Here is a 14,465-nt window from a genome sequence, read left to right as displayed (position 1 = left end):
AGGCATGGTCATTCATGAACCGACAGATTTACTATAAGATACTGGCATAAATATAGCTAAAAACTGTGCCAGCTCATAACACAAATGGCCAAAAAGTTGTGAAAAATATATTAACAGACTTGTGCTGACTGAGATAACCAATAGCATCACTCGGCTATCTCTATAGACAGTGAATGAAGCCATGGTCACGCATACACAATGCTGCTCCATTTACTTAGGGAATTCGGGGTGCACCGTTCTTGTATTCTCTAGGGGTTCCATCAATCATTTATTACTAGAGATGAGCGAGTATACTCGCTAAGGACAATTAATCGATGGAGCATTGTTCTTAGCGAGTATCTCCCCGCTCGGAAGAAAAGGTTCGGCTGCCGGCGCGGGTGAGAGGTGAGTTGTGGCAGTGAGCTGGGGGGAGCGGTGGGGAAGATGGAGAGAGAGATCTCCCCTCCGTTCCTACCCGCCTCCGGAAGCCAAATCTTCGCTCCCGAGCGGGTAGGTACTCACTAAGGGCAATGCTCAATCGAGTAATTGCCCTTAGCGAGTATGCTCGCTCATCTCTATTTATTACCCATCCCGTTGATTGGGTGTAAAGGATTTTGCTGGGATAATCCCTTTACACATACAAAATAATTGAGAACTAGAGTCTATAAATGAAATCTAGCCATAGGTGCTAAGAACAAATGCTACATGTCCAGAGATTTTGCCTATTCCGCTCCGTGTGAACCCAGGCTAGAGCTGTGAGCATTTGGTAAAAACTATATCCTGATTAGGTCGGCTGCGCAAACGAATTCCACATGCCGAAGCCCACAGCAGGATCCGGCTGTGAGCCTGTCTCGGCAACCTCAAGTACCTGTAATTATCTGTAATGCGGATGACCGCGAATGCTCAAAGTCAGTCATGCACAGTACAGATTGAAAAAATATATATATTTGTTTTTCCCGCGCCGTCGCTAGGTACCCGCAACCTACCCACAATGTTAATTGCGGATGGACTGCGGGTCAGACGGCTTCCATTGACTTTAAAAAGGGCCGTCCACACGGAATCCGCACAAAAATAGAGCTTGCTGCGATTTTAAATCTGCTCGTGGAAATCACAATTATAATCCGCTCATCTGAGCAGACATGCAAAACTCCTAGTTGTTGAATAGGCGCGGATTACTACGTATCGTCTGCGCGGGTGACAATCGCGAATTCTGCAATTGAAATGCAGTCGTGTGAGACCGTCCTTACAGAAGGTGTATACCAAATCCTGTCTTGGGCATTATATCGTGCGCTTCACTTCCAATATTAGAAAGTAAAGAGTTGCAATGACATCAGCTGAGGAGCCACGAAGGCTTGAGACACAGCATTATGCAATATGACTTCACTAACTAATAAGACATGCCTTACCCAGATTCTCTGTGACAATGATGGAACTCTGGAAAGGTTTTAACGCATCTCCAACCAGGTGGATATAATCTTCCAGCACCTTCATGAGGAGAACTGAGCCTGGGGCCACCTAGGAGACAGATGTTGTTTACTTTAATTACACTTCTTGCTTTTCTCAGCAGTTTATGTTGAAATCACACAAATGTGAAGTAACTTAATGGCTATATAAAGTTCTACAAAAAAACTCTATTTACAAACCATCTTTCTTAAGGCTATTCAAACTGCATAATGAGTGCACTAACAACTAATGGTAAGTAGTACGGTTTCCTTTTTGTGTCCAAAGTCAACTATATAATGTAGAATTTTTTGAACATTTAATACGTTTCATGTTTTTCAATGTTTAGTTCCATTAGAGAACTTGAACTTGGAATTGCCTGATTGCCTGTACAATATATTGTAATATTCAAGTATGAGAATTAGCATTAGGCTAGGGCTACATCACAAATTGGATTTTCTGCAACTGTGGATTACAGATCATGACCCCATTGCCATCTATGTGAGTGAGAGGTTGCAGGGCTACACCGTGATCTTGGGTCATGTGACCAAATGTCACCATGTCAGCCATTGATATGCAGCAAGGACCTCTCTTCTGACAAAGTTTTTTAAAAAGTTTGAGTCTTCTGAAAGCCTTGGTTCAAACTTTATTCTGCACTTCAACATTTACTTGGAAAATTGAGCCATGCCTTATGCCTTAAAAATAAAAAATGCAAATAAGGAAGATGGAACAATACCTCTGCAACGCCACACATTGCAGCACAGCATTCCTTCAAATCAATGCTTGACCCTTTATACAGGTCTGTAGAGCAATGATTGGGCAAAACCCCCAAAACAGCTCCATGTGTATAAATTCTGGCTTGGCTTTCAATTCCTAATCATTGCTCTCCAGACCTGTATTAAGGGTCAAGCATTGATTTGAATGAATGTTGTCATCCAATAGGTGGCGCTGCAGAGGTATTGTTCCTTATTTGCATATTACCCAGAGGAGCATGCATAGCCTTATTAGTCTCCTCACTCACCTTCTTGGTGCTCGCCCTAAGGAGAGATGTTACCCCTCCCAACCCTTACGTCTTAAAATAACAGTTTTTAAACATTTTTTTTCACAGGAATTCAAGCACATAGAATTTCTTTTCATGGCTTCCCTAACGACTAGCAGATTGTGGGGTCTCCCAGCATCCCTGATGATTAGCTATTATTGGCAGGGAAAAAAGGCTTTACATTTCATTTTATTAAAATCAGTGGACCATTCATCGATAGAATCCAAAGTATGAATGCAAAAATATGATTTGCGTTTCTCCTTCCTAGTGATATTACAGAACTATGCAACAATATGCAACTTTCTGTTCAAAATTTGACTTCAAGCCTAGAATTCTTACACATTGCTTACTATGTTTCTAGAACACATTCTTAACTATTTACAAATAGTGATACTCTTAGTTCCTTGCTCCCAGCAATGACAGCTCACATAGACGTCCATTTCTCTTCTTTGAGGAAGAGGATTATTCTCTCCTGACAACATTTTACATGGCACTTGTGTATTATCCCCCGCTTGTCACACAAACGCGCACACATGCCTCCCCCGCTACAGGCAAACGTCACACATCCAGGGCTCACGGCTGCGGCGTCACTGCTCCCCACCTGCTGAGCGTCCTCCCACTTCTCTCTATTATCTGCATCCAGGATGTGGCTGACAGCATGGAAAAACTTCTGGATAGAAAGAGAGAGATTTCGTGAGAAGGAAAAGGGAAGGATTTAGCAAAGAGTACATGGCACTCCATTTACAGCCATTTGTTGGAGTTAATGAATGCACGCAGGGGTAATGGAAGGCGGTAAACTAGTCTTTGCAAAAGTCACATTCATACGAATGTAAAAAATTCTTTATTGTGGTAAAGTGAATAACATGAAAAAGAGATTAGTGAGCAAATAGTATGAAATGAAGCTCAAAAGTCCTTACAGGTAGAAACATATGTAACAGCAACATGTAGAGTAAAAGAACATTAATAAAATACCGGTAGTTGGATTGAAGTAGGGAATGTCTGTCACAAGGCCAACGATGGACAAACTGAGGCCTCTGTAACACAAGCGACAGCAGTTTTGCCGCGAGAAAATCGGCAAAATCGTGTCTTTGTTCGATTTTTCAGCAATATTGCTGCTTTGAGAATTGCATCGCGGCCGCTTGCGATAAAATCAATAGGACTTTCTAACGTTAAAAACGCATTGCATCGCATCACAATCGCAAATTTGTGCGATGCGATAAACAAGGAGGCTCCATACGGAAACATTGGCCACAAGAAAATCGCAAGTCGCAGCAAGATAGAGCATGGCGCTATTTTTTTTTCTTGCAAAATAGCATCAGAGAAAACATTGCTAATGTGAAGAAACCCACTGAAAAAACATGAGTTTTGTTGCGCTGTAGCATCACCGAAAAATACCGTGATTTTGTAGCCCGTGTGAAAGCGGCCTGAGGCATTACTGTTTGTTAAACCAGTCCTGGTTCCATCCTGGTTTCTGTTCTCCATGCACAAAAATACATGGGGGATGGAAACCAGAATGGATTCAGGACGGCACCATATAGCTGAATATCTAGTCTTTTATATTAGATAGAAAAGAGCTGTCCTCAGTCCCATTGTAAATTCTACTAATTATGCATTAAAGGATTATTCCCATCTCAGCAAGTTATCTCCTATACCAAGGATAGGAGATAGCTTGCTGATTGGTGGAAGGTCCAACCACTGGGACCCCCACCGATTCCGAGATTTCGGCCCCGACGCATCTTGAAGTGTGGACAAAGGCGGCCGCGCATGCTTGTATCTACTCAATGAATTTCAATGGGAGATACTGATACTGCCTCAGATTCTGTATCCAAGCAGCAAACAGCTTCTGACGTTAGATAGCTTCCAGGCCAGGTATAAGTAAGGAGGGCGAGAGTTATATATTCCACAGCCTGCCCTGACTGACTTAAAAACGAGTGGGAGAGAGGAGAAAATCAAGCTGGGATACCATGGTAACTCTCACAGTATCATTGCCCACACTAAATCAAACATACAAGTAAATATCCTCAGAATGAAGAACTCCCCTAATGCTTACCATACACAGTGCAATTTTCTTAGAATTTGGAGATTTAGTATAGGGGCAAGGACACATATAGCAGTCGCTAACATAGTTGACCTGCCATTTGGTGTGGGTTATTAAATTGACCTGCAGAGCCATACGACATAATTTAAAAACCACACCCAAAAGCATGGCTGCCTGGTTTTTGACTGTATCGTCCCGTCCACCTGGTGGCTGTTATGTACAGTCGTAACCATAACCATAATAGATAACCATTTGAGCCAGCTCCTTTAAGTTTGCAGTAAATGCATATTAGAATGCAATCTGCTATATACAAAACAAATGGTCATTCATTCGAAGGATACACTGAACACAAGTAAGGATTACATAATTAATTGTGGGATTGTAGCATTGTTTGTAAATAAAGAGAATAGAGATGAGCGAGTATACTCGTTAAGGCACATTACTCGAGTGAGTAGTGCCTTAGCCGAGTATCTCCCAGCTCGTCTCTAAAGATTCGGGGGCCAGTGGGGGACGGAGAGCGGCGGGGGAGAGAGGGGAGGAACGGAGGAGAGATCTCTCTCCCCCCCCCCCCGCCGCAACTCACCTGTCACCCACGCCGGCCCCCGAATCTTTAGATTACTCGCTCGAGTAATGTGCCTTAGCGAGTATACTCGCTCATCTCTAAAAGAGAAACATAACTGTAAATGCTGAACTTATGTGTAAACATAAATCAAAGCAAGGGTGCCAACCAAAAAGGCGGAAACCATTGGGGGGGATGCTTACAACAGCAGATCAGAAGAAATGAACAACATGATGGATGGCTCACTGATCAAGATATGTGGTAAAAGGCAAGGCGAAGAAATGTAAAAACTTACGGTTACAAGATGATAATAATAAGAAAAAAAACTAAAGTGAAAACAGTATGTGGAGGATTGAGAAGAGAGGGCAAGAGAATAATGAGAGAGAGCAGCCTGCAAAGCACTGTGTGCCGGCCGTAATATCACATTATACACAACATGAGCTCTGTTAACAAGCAAAAGAGCCTTTTATGTGTGTGCTACAACTCACTATGACAGCACTTACAGGCTCCGTCTGAATGTTACGCATGGAAATACAAGTCTGCTTCTGCTGCAGAGCTCAAGGTAAAATGTATAACAGACAGGAGGACATGAAGAGCCGTTGGGCGAACGAAGCAGGGGTGGTAGCTATGTTATCGCTTACATGTGATAAAGAAACAGGACAAAGCGAGAAGAATCAATATGGGTTAGTGGGAAAAAGTCAATGAATCACATTTTAGAGAAAACACTGTGTTCTTGAAACCGAATGTACATACTTTAGAGTTGCCAGTCAACCTTCACTGGCTAAATGGCTGTCAAAATATATTACTTTGCCTGTTTAATCTTTCTGTAATCATGAACTGATGTTGTAGTTATCTCGCTAATGGAATGAATTATATTAATGGAACCTGACTCCCATTAACCGTACTATTATTTGGCATTTCGTCATGGAGGAAACTTTTAGGTTACTCATGTGAACGCATTAATTCATCCCCTACACTATGAACAAAGATTTACAAATATGATTGACTCAGGATTATAAGCCAATTTGTGTTGATTAAATATTTTTCCCATTTTATGTACTCCCTTGTACACTCACTTACCTGAATGTCCTCAAAGGATGGTATATAGGTGGCTCGCTTATATGTATCAGTTACGTTGCGCAAAATCTCAACACAGAAAAGAAGGTCTCCGCTGTAGTAGCTCTTCGTTGACACCAACTCCAACATGCTCCTTACTACCTGTGTCATCCCTTGCCCGGCCAATAAGCGCTGACCTTTTGCCAAATGTTCACGAAGCTGTAGGACAAAACAGAATTAGGATTGAGTTTGAGGGGAAAAAAATCTTTAAAGGACATGGACACCTTTGAACTGATTTTTAACTGTTGAATTGCTTTCTAAATACAAAATTAAGCAAGGTTCAAAATAGTCTTCATAAAAAAAAAACCTATCATCTTACTGCTGTACAGTCTGTATAATGCCTTCAGATAGCTGGTTGTCCTTCTGCTTCATACATAAACCTGATACATAGACCAGTGTTGGTGACATTGTTGGCCCTCTCTACTCGCTCCTTTGCCTCACTCATTGCTAGAGACAAGAACAGGGAGGGAGAGCAGGTCATACTCATCATATCAGTGTGAAGACAGTAAAGCATCCAAGTCTTCAGGAAGGGCAAATCACACAGGGTGACCTGTATCAGAGTGTAGATAGGGAGGAAAGCACACACAAGGCAACCCTCAAAAATAACGCAGCCTGTGTCTCTGTGAAGAGAGAAAGCAAAGCACCAACAGAATACTGTGTGGAGTGGGAAGAATGACACATTCCTCCACATTAGTGTCAGCGCAAGGGAGATCAGATCCCTCATGGGCTGTAGAAGGAGAATGAATAAATACTGGTACATGTGATCTAGTGAAGGCAGCAGCACCCTGGACACACAGACACCACAACCGGCATGTATTACTGGGAAAGACTCGCTCACATGAGGAAAGCCTCAAACTAAGAGGAGGTTGTAAACTGTATATCTAGGGGACTATAAATGAAAGAAGGAATGAGAACTTCAGCCTGAAAATATGTGCAACTTGTTTTAACTGAAGGTAAGCTCTAAAATGCTGTATGTAAAATTTATTTTTCGATGGCAAAGGTGTCTGTAGCTTTTAAATATTCATTATCATTGTGGTATATATACTAAAAGCCAGAGGCGTAACTTGAAGCTCCTGGGCCCCGATGCAAAACTTGTAACAGGGCCCCCAACTATAATGCTTTACTCATAGTACTGGGCATCCTATATGGAGAAGAAAGGCCTTATGGGCCCCCTAAGGCTCCTTGACTTGGGTGCAACCGCATCCCCTGCATCCTCTATAGTTACGCCCCTGCTAAAAGCTAAAGTGACACAAGTATTTGTGTCGTCATTTTGCCTATTTTCATATATTTGGGGGTATTTTTGTAGGAGCAGCACAGATGTGTAGATTGTCAGGACAATGTCATTGTCAATACTTAATGTTTTAATGTATAGCTGTTCTTTGGCAAAAGCAAATTGTTAATATTAATGCTGTAGCTTGTGGAATTGGGAATCTTGCGCGTAATCGCCATTTCTCATAATATACATCGGTTTTGAGCCCCATCTTGCAGTTGGAATTTAGAGCTAAAACGTTACCCTAACATTACTATGAGCAGATGTAACAAACTGGGAAGGTGTCTTGCTGTATAGCTGCCACTTTATTTTTTGTCATATCTCTACGTTTACTGTACAACATGTTCTACAGTTATCACAGTGTCTATCTTATATATAACTATCTATCTACAGTATCTATCTCTATCTATTCCTAACGCATCCATTAGAAGAACTTCAGACATATTTTTTCTAAAAATACTTTAACTGCAAGGGGCTTTGGGACTTCCCGTGGAGTAGTAAGCCTTGCCAATTCTGTGCAGTTAATATGCCTGGTTCTAAATTTGGAACAAACTCTATTCCTGGGTTAAACTTGGCTCAGTAAATTACTAAGTCTTCTTATGTGAACTGATTAATGAGACCCAGGTTAACTTGCAAAAAGTGCTAAGTCTGGTAAAAGACAAAAACACCAGCATAGGATGAATTACACTGATGTCCTCGTAAATTGAGAAATTAGCATACTTTCTAGCCATCATGAAACATCTCTGTAACTAACCGCCTGCAGAAGTGTGATTATAATCAATACAATTTACTCTTTTCAAGCAGTGACAGATTTATATTCGAGGAGAATGCAGACATAGAACTTTTGCTATGTTAAACCTTGGCCATCATTTGACCTCACTACAAAGTACACCCATTCATTACAACTTTTAGAGAAGTTGTATTGCTGAATTAAAAAATACTGTAGAAGATGGCATATAGTAAGCACCGTATGATATGCCTTATGTCCTTGTCCAGTGACCTAGAGAAATCTGGCATTAATATAGAAAATAAAAATTGCCCTGATTCATCCTGTTACTTGCTTTTCTCCATATAGCTTCATATAGGTGCACTTTGATGAACACTCAGCAAAAAATGAATGTTCTTTCCAAATACCATAAAAGACAGTGAGGAATGAATTATAAAGAGCCCTATGTCAGTACTACATCCTACAAACATGGCATTGGAAAGTCCAGCCGTATCGCTACATTTAGCGTGGTTTCACATACAGTGGGGTTTTTTTTTGCAAAAAAGATTTTTTTTAAATTTAAACTCATTTTATTGAAAGATTTCTTATAAAGGTCCTGCAGATTACATGTAAAGAACACAGGAACTAAAACAGAAGCAAACACTCCGCACTGTCTTACAATTAGAAGTAGAAGAACACATGAAAAAAGCATAGAACAATATAATATAATAGCGGGCCAATTATAATACAAATCATGCGTCAAAAAATGACCTCAGCGCTCCAGGAGGTAAACCACAAACTGATAGTGGATAAATGGGCCACTTACTTCACAGGGGTGTGTCAGATGAGAACACCCCTTGATCCTGGTAATCGATCAATCACGTCCACAGAAGTTCATCAGGGTGGAACTTCCAAGTCTTTATTGAAGTATACAGTTAGCTTAGTTAGCCATATATAGACAAACAATAACAAACACATATTGTGGTGGGAAACGTTCAGTGACCTACTTATCCACTATCAGTTTATGGTTTACCCCCTGGAGCGCTGGGGTCATTTTTTAACAGATAAGCAGATAGGTGGCTCATAGTAACTTTAGTGCACTGAATTCAAACATGATATTTGTTTTTTTCTGCCACGTAAGGTTTTCCAGTTATGGGGCTGTACTGGAAATCTGCCTATACAATTAATCCAGTAGGCTCGCTATTAACCTTGCTTAATAAAAAGGATAACAAAACTGACTGAACAACTATTTTGCAATCATTGTTACACACCACATGCTGACTGAACACCATAAGGGTAGGTTTATGTAACATATAGGGTATGTTTTCCATGTGGCGGAAACGCTGCAGATCATCCACCAGTAAGTTGTAATTGATGAACTGTGTTTTTATAGGACATTGGTTAGACTTGGACTATTTAGCAACATTTTATAACAATATGGCTCTGTGGCACGGATGTCTTAACAACGCAGACAATTTCTGCGGACAGTTCACAAGAAAGACACAGCAGAGAAAAATAACATCCGTGGTATAGTGGACCTATCGCAAGTATTTATGGAATAAAGCTTAGTGACCAAGATAAGAAGTGGCACCGCACATCATCTGTGTGTCATGTAACACTCATCTTACACAGTGGCTGAAAGCCAGCAGCAGAACGCCATTCGCCATTCCCATTGTATGGCGAGAACAAAGAGGCCACCATACGGACTGTTACTTCTGCATGTGAAATACCAAACATAAACAGAAAGATAAAGCATTATTTTCCACCAAAAACAGTTGAATAGTAATATTACGGCACGTCCAAACTGTTATCATCTGAAATAAGGAAATGGTTCATAACTTAAAAGTGAGACGTGCTGCTAGGATTCTGTTTTACCAGTGGAATCAGCAGGTTTTAATTTGGCAGAAACATCAATTACTTTCTGTTATTACTTTTTTTTTATTTTGTTGCACAGTGTTAATAACACTGCCTACTGGGACTTCAGGTGTGGCAGACTGCCCTCACCTTGGGCGACCTGGTCACACCAGGTAAGTCACCTTTTACACTCTTTTGGTGCACATTTACTCTGTACTTCCTGATCCCAGGAGCGCTGCTTTTGCTGACAGACTTATCATACAAATCATTTTATGTTTCGCTCATAATAACACTGGCCATTAAGCTGCTAAAACCATGTACATTAAACATAGTAAATGGAGTGGAACACCAATTGCCCCAAATCTGCCTAAATTTATCTGGACACCCTCTGTTTTTATAAACCATATTCTCATATACTAATATTATGGAATCATTAATCAGACGTTTCGACTGGGTGATGAAAGGGGATCTCAGGGCCATCCATCGGATAGCAATGGCCTTTCAAACCATAAAGAGAGATTCTCTAAGGCCGGCTGTTCATGGGCAATACGGTATCCCGCAGTGAAGCTCCGCCATGGGAGCCGCCGTCCGGGAGCAGGAGCCGCCAGCGAATCTTCGCCGGTTAGCCCTATCCAATAGATAGGCTGACCGCAGAGAATCGGGGCAATTCGCAGCATGCTGCGAATTGCCTGCCGTGAGCGGAGAGTTGCAATGATTCTCCGCTCGTGGCCAGCTGCTGGCGCTTTCCATAGCAATGCTATGGGAAGCGTCGGCCGGCGTGATTCACATGGCGTGAATAAACTGCCGTGGACTTTCGTTTAAGATTTTTGCATAATATGACCAGGCATCCGTGTCAACAATACCCAGGAGACAAAGAGCTGGGTCGAAAGTGATCTGTTTGGCCATAATCTGAGAAAGAAAATTAGTTACCTCAATCCAAAAGGAGTAAATATAGGTGTTGTGTATACTTAAATGATTAAAATCAGCATTACCAAATGGGCATCTATGACACTGAGAAGTTCACAACATCCCGATATATTGCAACCTAATCGGAATAAGGCCGCGCTCACATTAGGATTCCCATACTATCGGTTAAGGCCAGAGATGCTGAGGCAAAGGCCGATACAGTATAGAGAAGACATAGACTGCTATAGCATAGACAATGCCAGAATTGACATGCACGAACAATCTGAAACATGGTACTAATTGCTTATTCAATAGATGAGTAACAGGGGACTAGGGGGAGTCTCTATCACAAAGGGAGAAAACTGTCGTAGAGACGAAAAACTATGTTGCCCTGCCTGGCAGCCCCCAATTATATATCATCCTGTCAATGAAAAAGAAAAGCAATTCACAGATTGAAAGCTCACCAGGGTCATAGCAGAAATAAGCTCGGAGCATTAAACAGCTTATAACCTAGGTCCCAAGGCCGATTCCCATACAAGTATTTATGAGAGCCCTTCATATCTGGCAGAGGCAGGGAAGTGGGACCCTATAGCGAAACCAAATGCATGAGCACATCTAAATTAAGCATACATAGCATATTTATCGCGCAGTAAAGATTGCCTCCCAATTACAAAGAAAATAAAACATTGTATGGAGCATAGAATTGCTTGTAAGAAGAAAAAAGAGAGGGGTATCCACTATATATGATAGAATAGCTCATCTATTACAAAACAACGTGTGCAGGATGGTAAATGTGAGAAGTCCAACAGATCACATACTGTGTTTCCTGAAAAATAAGACACTGTCTTGTATTCATTTTTGCCCCAAAAGAGGCACAGAGTCTTATTTTCGGGAGAAGTCTTAGACTCACCTTGCAGGCGCCGCCTGGGTCTCTCCCGCTGGTTACCGGTGCTCTGGCAGGCTTCTGTGCAGTCCTCAATGCCGACGGAACATTTTTTGCTGGTGATGGGGCTTTAATACCCTGTCTTCAGGAAGCGATTGCTGTGATTGGTTCACGAGTTCCGCCTCAGCCAATCAAAGACGGCGGTTGATGAACCAATCACAGCCGTTCAATAATGTAATTCAATTAATGGCTGTGATTGGTTCATTGAGCGCCAGCTCTGATTGGCCGAGGCTGTGCTAGTGAATCAATCAGACCAATCGCTTGCTGGAGGTGGGGTATTCAAGCACTGTCACCAAGAAGAGATGTTCTGTCGGCATTGAGGACTGCACGGAAACCTGCCAGAGCACCAGTGACCAGCAGGAGGGATTCAGACGGCGCCTGCTAGCTGAGTATTGTTTTTTTTCCCCTGTAGTGTAGCTAGGGTTTGTTTTCAGGGTATGGCTGATATTTCAACACTTTCCCTCCAAAAATCAGGGTAGGGCTTATTATCAGGGAAACACGGTAGATACTCATCTTCCATGACATCGTAGAGAGTGGCGCTGACAAGGCAAACACTGATCGGCCTCAGAAGGGCTGTTAAATAAAATTGCTTGGTCATCATCCAACACTCTTAGCCTATCCAGGTAGGCCATAGAGTAGGGGATCTGAAGATCTCTCAAACAACATTTAACCTGTGTGGACAAAGTTCGTTGTTTTAGAAGCTCTGAAGAAAAGTTAGGAAATATTGACATCGATGACATCTCAAAGCGGTTTTCACGAGTTTTGTGGGTCATTTGAAAAACAATGTCAGGGTCCCTACTATTTAATATTCTCGCCAAATAAGGTTTGGGAGGAGCCCCTCATGGTATTGGTCTATTAGGGAAACGGTGGGCCCTTTCAACTGAAAAGGCTGAGGAGAACTGTGACTCTCTGCAATAGTAATTGTGGCCACTTATATCAGCTGTGGATCATGGTAATATGACCTATATAGTATTAGAGGTAGCTTTAGCGCTAAAAGCAATGTCCAGTAAGTGGCAGCCAATTCCAATAGGTTACCGTAGTTTGTCATGGCTAATTGGAAAATGTAACTATACCTCCACAGCACCACCTATAGGAAGGCAGCATTCCTGCAAGTCAATGACAACAAGAATTGTAAAAATGACTGGAAATTGTGAGCCAAAGCCAGAATCCACTCTGGAAGGAGAAGATAACCATGCACAGGGGTGATTGTCCATCATCAGTGTCCAGCTTTGGCTCACAATTCCCAGTCATTATTACAAGGCTTTTTAAAAACTCTGACATTGACTTGCAGGAATGCTACCTTCCAATAGTTGGTGATGTAGAGATATTGTTCCATCTTACCATTTGCATATTTTCCAAAGGTGCATGACTGGTCTTATAAGTGTCCTCACACCTTCTCAGTGCTCAAAGAGAAGCTATATCCTTCCTGATCTTCATTATAGCTAAAACAAAGATGGTCGGGCATTAACCAGACCTGCACTAATCACAAAAATACTGTTACAGGTATGTACAGCAGCAAACCCAGAAAAATGGTGCAGGTCCCACCATATGGCAGTGCAGAGAGAACATGAGCTAATGGCAGTTGAAAGCTGATGGGCTGTTACTCTAATCTTCAGTGTCTCTGCTACTAAGAGTGCTCTTGAGGTGCCCGGAGGTGGGAATTGCACTGAAGAGCTGGCCCCATTCTCCTTCTCAGTCCGCAATGCAGTACTTACAGTTATCCACCACGGTAGATCATGGCCCTGCTGCCCTCTACAGTCCATTACCAGGAGGCCCCCACAGCATGTGCCGGAGCAGGACCCAACAGTTCAGTGCTCCTTACAGCAGAAGGTAAGCGAGCGCCATAGTGACACTCCGGTGCCTTTACCTCTCTACACAGCAGTGTTCCCTTTCGTGTCCCTGACGACCAGGCCGCAGGTGCTGTGCAGGCTGCTGCAGATCTGTCGACATGCCACCAAGCCTCAGCAGGACTGGGTAGGTCCAGAAATGGTAGATGGGATTTTGTTGGCACCAGGATCCCGTATTAGAGAACATTTAGCTCTCTACTGCAGGATCCACAGTAAGATGCATCCTTTCAGTTCACTGGCCAGCCACACCACCCCAACATCAGAGCTTTCTATGCATTCTTCCAGGTATTTTTTGTCCTGTTTATGGGGCAAAAAATGCTGCGACATGATGTTAGTAGCAAGTCAATAGAGAAATATGAAATGCACTAAAACACTGCATTTCTTCCGGCAATTTGTTGCATATTTTGTCTAAAATAGTGTAGATCAGTTAAAAAAAATTGATGGCTTTTCCTAAATACGCTTTTTAGGGTCAAAAGATGCAACCAGAAAAGTGTGAAGGAAACCTAAAACAGAAAACTCAAAATGCAGCAATATTTCTCATCTCTACTTTGGCCCATTTTTGTTTTTGATAAGAAAAGCATAATGGAAAATAAAAGGTGAATTGATCTGGAAAGGAATCTGGTTGACAGTTCTTTGGGTTTAGCAAAGTCTTCTTTCCTTTTCCTGAGTTTCAGAGAATTTGACAATCTGATGGAACAGCAAATCTTCGAAGGGGCGTCTTAGAAGCTTAAAAAACATTTTGAAATTGCCTAAAATAATAAACTTTTC

General features: G+C 41.9%; 1 protein-coding gene across 5 annotated transcripts in view; it reads right to left on the bottom strand.

The window, feature by feature from the left end:
• Positions 1 to 14,465, bottom strand: part of ADGRB2 (adhesion G protein-coupled receptor B2) — a 399,447-nt gene that overhangs the window by 50,768 nt on the left and 334,214 nt on the right. For all 5 annotated transcript variants that reach the window (XM_066575036.1, XM_066575037.1, XM_066575038.1 and 2 more), the window contains 3 exons: positions 6,136 to 6,330; positions 3,060 to 3,128; positions 1,386 to 1,494 (listed from right to left, as the gene is read on the bottom strand). In XM_066575036.1, the coding sequence (XP_066431133.1) occupies positions 1,386 to 1,494; positions 3,060 to 3,128; positions 6,136 to 6,330 (373 nt within the window). The remainder of the gene's footprint in view (positions 1 to 1,385; positions 1,495 to 3,059; positions 3,129 to 6,135; positions 6,331 to 14,465) is intronic.

The sequence above is a fragment of the Eleutherodactylus coqui genome, chromosome 1 (assembly GCF_035609145.1).
Source record: "Eleutherodactylus coqui strain aEleCoq1 chromosome 1, aEleCoq1.hap1, whole genome shotgun sequence".
NCBI lineage: Eukaryota > Metazoa > Chordata > Amphibia > Anura > Eleutherodactylidae > Eleutherodactylus > Eleutherodactylus coqui.
Note: the sequence above shows the minus strand (reverse complement) of the source record. Positions and strands in the feature narration are given on the sequence as shown.